This window comes from Bison bison, unplaced genomic scaffold (genome assembly GCF_000754665.1).
Source record: "Bison bison bison isolate TAMUID 2011002044 unplaced genomic scaffold, Bison_UMD1.0 scf7180017862979, whole genome shotgun sequence".
In the NCBI taxonomy this organism is placed as follows: Eukaryota; Metazoa; Chordata; class Mammalia; order Artiodactyla; family Bovidae; genus Bison; species Bison bison.
The window spans coordinates 167,464-171,166 of NW_011493551.1; the positions used below are offsets into that span (position 1 = coordinate 167,464).

The window sequence follows — 3,703 nt, forward strand, 5'->3', positions numbered from 1 at the left end:
TTCTTTGGAAGGAATGATGCTAAAGCTGAAACTCCAGTACTTTGGCCACCTCATGCGAAGAGTTGACTCATTGGAAAAGACTCTGATGCTGGGAGGGATTGGGGGCAGGAGGAGAAGGGGACGACAGAGGATGAGATGGCCGGATGGCATCATTGACTCAATGGACGTGAGTCTGGGTGAACTCCGGGAGTTGGTGATGGACAGGGAGGCTTGGCGTGCTGCGATTTATGGGGTTGCAAAGAGTCGGACACAACTGAGCAACTGAACTGAACTGAACTGAACTGAATCCTTTTCTGGCTTTCTCCAGGCAATTTTGGGTTGGTTTTCTAGCCACTGTGTCCTACACAGAAAGCCTCATTATGTGAGTAATATAACTTTTCATATCCTATTGAGATGTGTGTATCTACCAATATCAACAATCAATATTGAGATGTTGGTAGTGTAAACCACTACCAACCTCAACAGTTATACTAAATTTTCAGTGGGAAATCCATCCTGCCTCTGCCTGGTGACTACTACCACAACACTTTACTTCAGAATTAAAAAACTTAGTAGGGATCAAAAAGTAGAAATTACAAGAAAAAAGATTCTGCTCAACATGTGAAATAAACTTATAACAGTTAGTTAACCAGTGACAAACTGGGCTACCCCAAGATGATGAGGTCTCCATAGTTAGGTGGAATCAAGCAGAGTCTGGGTGATCATAGGCAAGGAAGCTGAGAGAAGGTCATATTCACTATGGGAAAATTGAACCAGTTAATAATAAGCTGTTTAAAAGATACTTGCTCCTTGAAAGGAAAGCTATGACAAACCTAGATAATATATTAAAAAGTAGAGACATCAGTTTGCTGCAAAGATCTATCTAGTCAAAACTATGGGTTTTCCATAGTCATGAATGAATGTGAGAGTTGGATCATAAAGAAAGCTGAGTGCCAAAAAATTGATACTTTCCAATTGTGGTCCTGGAAAAGACTCTTGAGAGTCCCTCAGATAGCAAGGAGATCAAACAAGTCAATACGAAAGGAAATCAACCCTGAATATTCAATGGAAAGACTGACACTGAAGCTGAAGCTCCAGTACTTTGGCCACTTCATGGTAATAGCCAACTCATTGGAAAAGACTCTGATGCTGGGAAAGATTCAGGGCAGGACAACAAGGGGGTGACAGAGGATGGGATGGTTGGAAGGCATCACCAACTTAATGTACATGAGTTTAAGCAAACTCTTAGGGCTATTGAAGAACAGGGAAGCCTGGTGTGCTGTGGTCCATGGAGTCACAAAGAGTCAGGTATGACTTAGTGACTGAACAACAACAGCAACTTGCTAAAACCCAATATTTACTGATTTATTAATTGCATTTCCAAAATTTTACTCTAGAAAGTAATCGGGGATGTTCAATGATTAGTATAGATTGCATTGTTTAATATTATTAACAACAAAAAACTGAAATCAATCTATGTTGCCTAAAATAAACTATGGAACATCCAAAATAATGAACTACTATTCTATTTTGTTAATAATATTCGTGATAAACATTTTAAAATTAAGCATGTGAAAATATTTATTTAATATGCTAAGTTTGAACAAAAGGGTAGAGAATAATCTATGCAGGATGAGCCTTGTTTTCTTCTTCTGCCAGATCTTCCACCCATTCCTAGATAATATGCACCAAAAGTCCAAATGATGTTCATTGACACTCTACTGCCATCTTGAGAAACTTACTCAAAAGAAGAAACCCAAATCATGGAAATATTTGTAATAATTGCATTATTTATATGAGTAACACAAAAAAATGAGGGAGAAAACCCATCTGGACCATAATATAACATTAGTAAAAAAAAAACATGATGGTGAGTCATTGTTTAGAATATAGTGTTATTAAGTTCATGTTCTTCAAAAATTAAGCACTATGGTTTACAAAAGCACATATGTGTTAAGATCCTTATCTTTCTCCTTCCCTGTCAAGTCTCCTACTCACCCCTTTCTCTCTTATCCCCTCTTCCTGTCCTGCATGGGCATCCATACACGTGTACACTGAGCAGATGTGTGCTGCTGAAGCTCCCTCCCTTCACACCCACAGAGGAGCTGTAATACAGGCCTACTCAGAGAAGGATTTGGTGCAAAGTCCACACCTGAACCACTAATTTTGGTTCAGTTTTAATAAAATATCACTGATAGACAGGACTGTACAAGTTTAAGGTGCTGTAGCATAATGACATGACATGTATATGTTGCAAAATATTTGCAATGCTTCTCAAGAAGTTGCAAAAAGTTCTCAAGAACCTGAGAATTTAGTCTTTCAAGTTACTAGCAGATTACCACAATCCATGTTCTCCTCTTCTTCCTGCGCACACAGCTAACCACATTTTCCAGCTCCTCATACAGTAAGGTGTGGCCCTGTGACTCAGTTATAGCCCATGGGATATGAAAGAACTTTTGTGTGCCACTGCCATATCTCACCTATTAAAAACACTACTTGTTCTTTTCTTTCTTCTTTACTATCCCCACTACCATTCAAAGAGATGAACTCTGGGAGCCACAGGAAGGCAACCATGTGCTGAAAGCATCAAAGGCCCTGGAAACCAGGTGCTTGAAAAGGCCATTATACCAGCAACTTCCCCTCCTGCTACCGTCATGTGAGCAGGAAGTCAACTTCTGTTGTATTTGAGCCATTATCTCTCTGTAGTCTACTTGTAATAGCATTTGGTCTGCCCAAGCAGTTACTGCTAATTACATAAAGAAATACCCACCATTGGTTTTTTTTAATGCTTCCACCAAACATAAGGCTTCCTCTTGAATTCTGTGTTCAATAGTCCTCTTCCCCATCCCCATATTCCTCAAAACCATGAGGGAGAAACGCCGAGTTTGCTTCCATTTTTCTCCATTGCTGAAAACAATTCCTATATTGACCAAAAAATAGAGAAGAAAAATCCATTACTATGAATTACAGCTTAGTCTTTGAAACAGGAAGTGATAATGACACCTAACAGGGGTTAAATATAATCGTGGCAGCCTCAGGAATTCCCACTGAGCCCAATTTCACCTGCCTCCTCCTCTCTTAACCCAGTTTAGTGTTGTACTGTGAGGACTCTTGGTTTTACGTATTACTACACTCTTCCTCATCCATTAGCTCCTACAAAAATCAATTCAATTCTGTGAACCAAGTATTTTGTCTCCATTTTATTGATGAGGATGCAAAAGATCATAGAGGCAAATGCTTGCTCTATGATGACTCAGCTAACAATCCATGGAGTCCAAGTTATAGGTTAAGGTTTTATTTTTTTTTTATTTTATTTTTAAACTTTACAATATTGTATTAGTTTTGCCAAATATCGAAATGAATCTGCCACAGGTATACCTGTGTTCCCCATCCTGAACCCTCCTCCCTCCTCCCTTCCCATACCCTCCCTCTGGGTCGTCCCAGTGCACCAGCCCAAAGCATCCAGTATCGTGCATCGAACCTGGACTGGCGACTCGTTTCATACATGATATTATACATGTTTCAAGGCCATTCTCCCAAATCTCCCCACCCTTCCCCTCCTCCGCAGAGTCCATAAGACTGATCTATACATCAGTGTCTCTTTTGCTGTCTCGTACACAGGGTTATTGTTACCATCTTTCTAAATTCCATATATATGCATTAGTATACTGTATTGGTGTTTTTCTTTCTGGCTTACTTCATTCTGTATAATAGGTTCCAGTTT

The 3,703-nt window shown here is 39.5% G+C and overlaps 1 protein-coding gene across 1 annotated transcript in view; it reads right to left on the reverse strand.

Moving 5' to 3' along the window:
* Window positions 1-3,703, reverse strand: part of LOC104983580 (cytochrome P450 2C21-like) — a 31,024-nt gene that overhangs the window by 9,889 nt on the left and 17,432 nt on the right. The window contains exon 3 of the mRNA XM_010833106.1: window positions 2,750-2,899. Coding sequence (XP_010831408.1) covers window positions 2,750-2,899 — 150 coding nt within the window. The remainder of the gene's footprint in view (window positions 1-2,749; window positions 2,900-3,703) is intronic.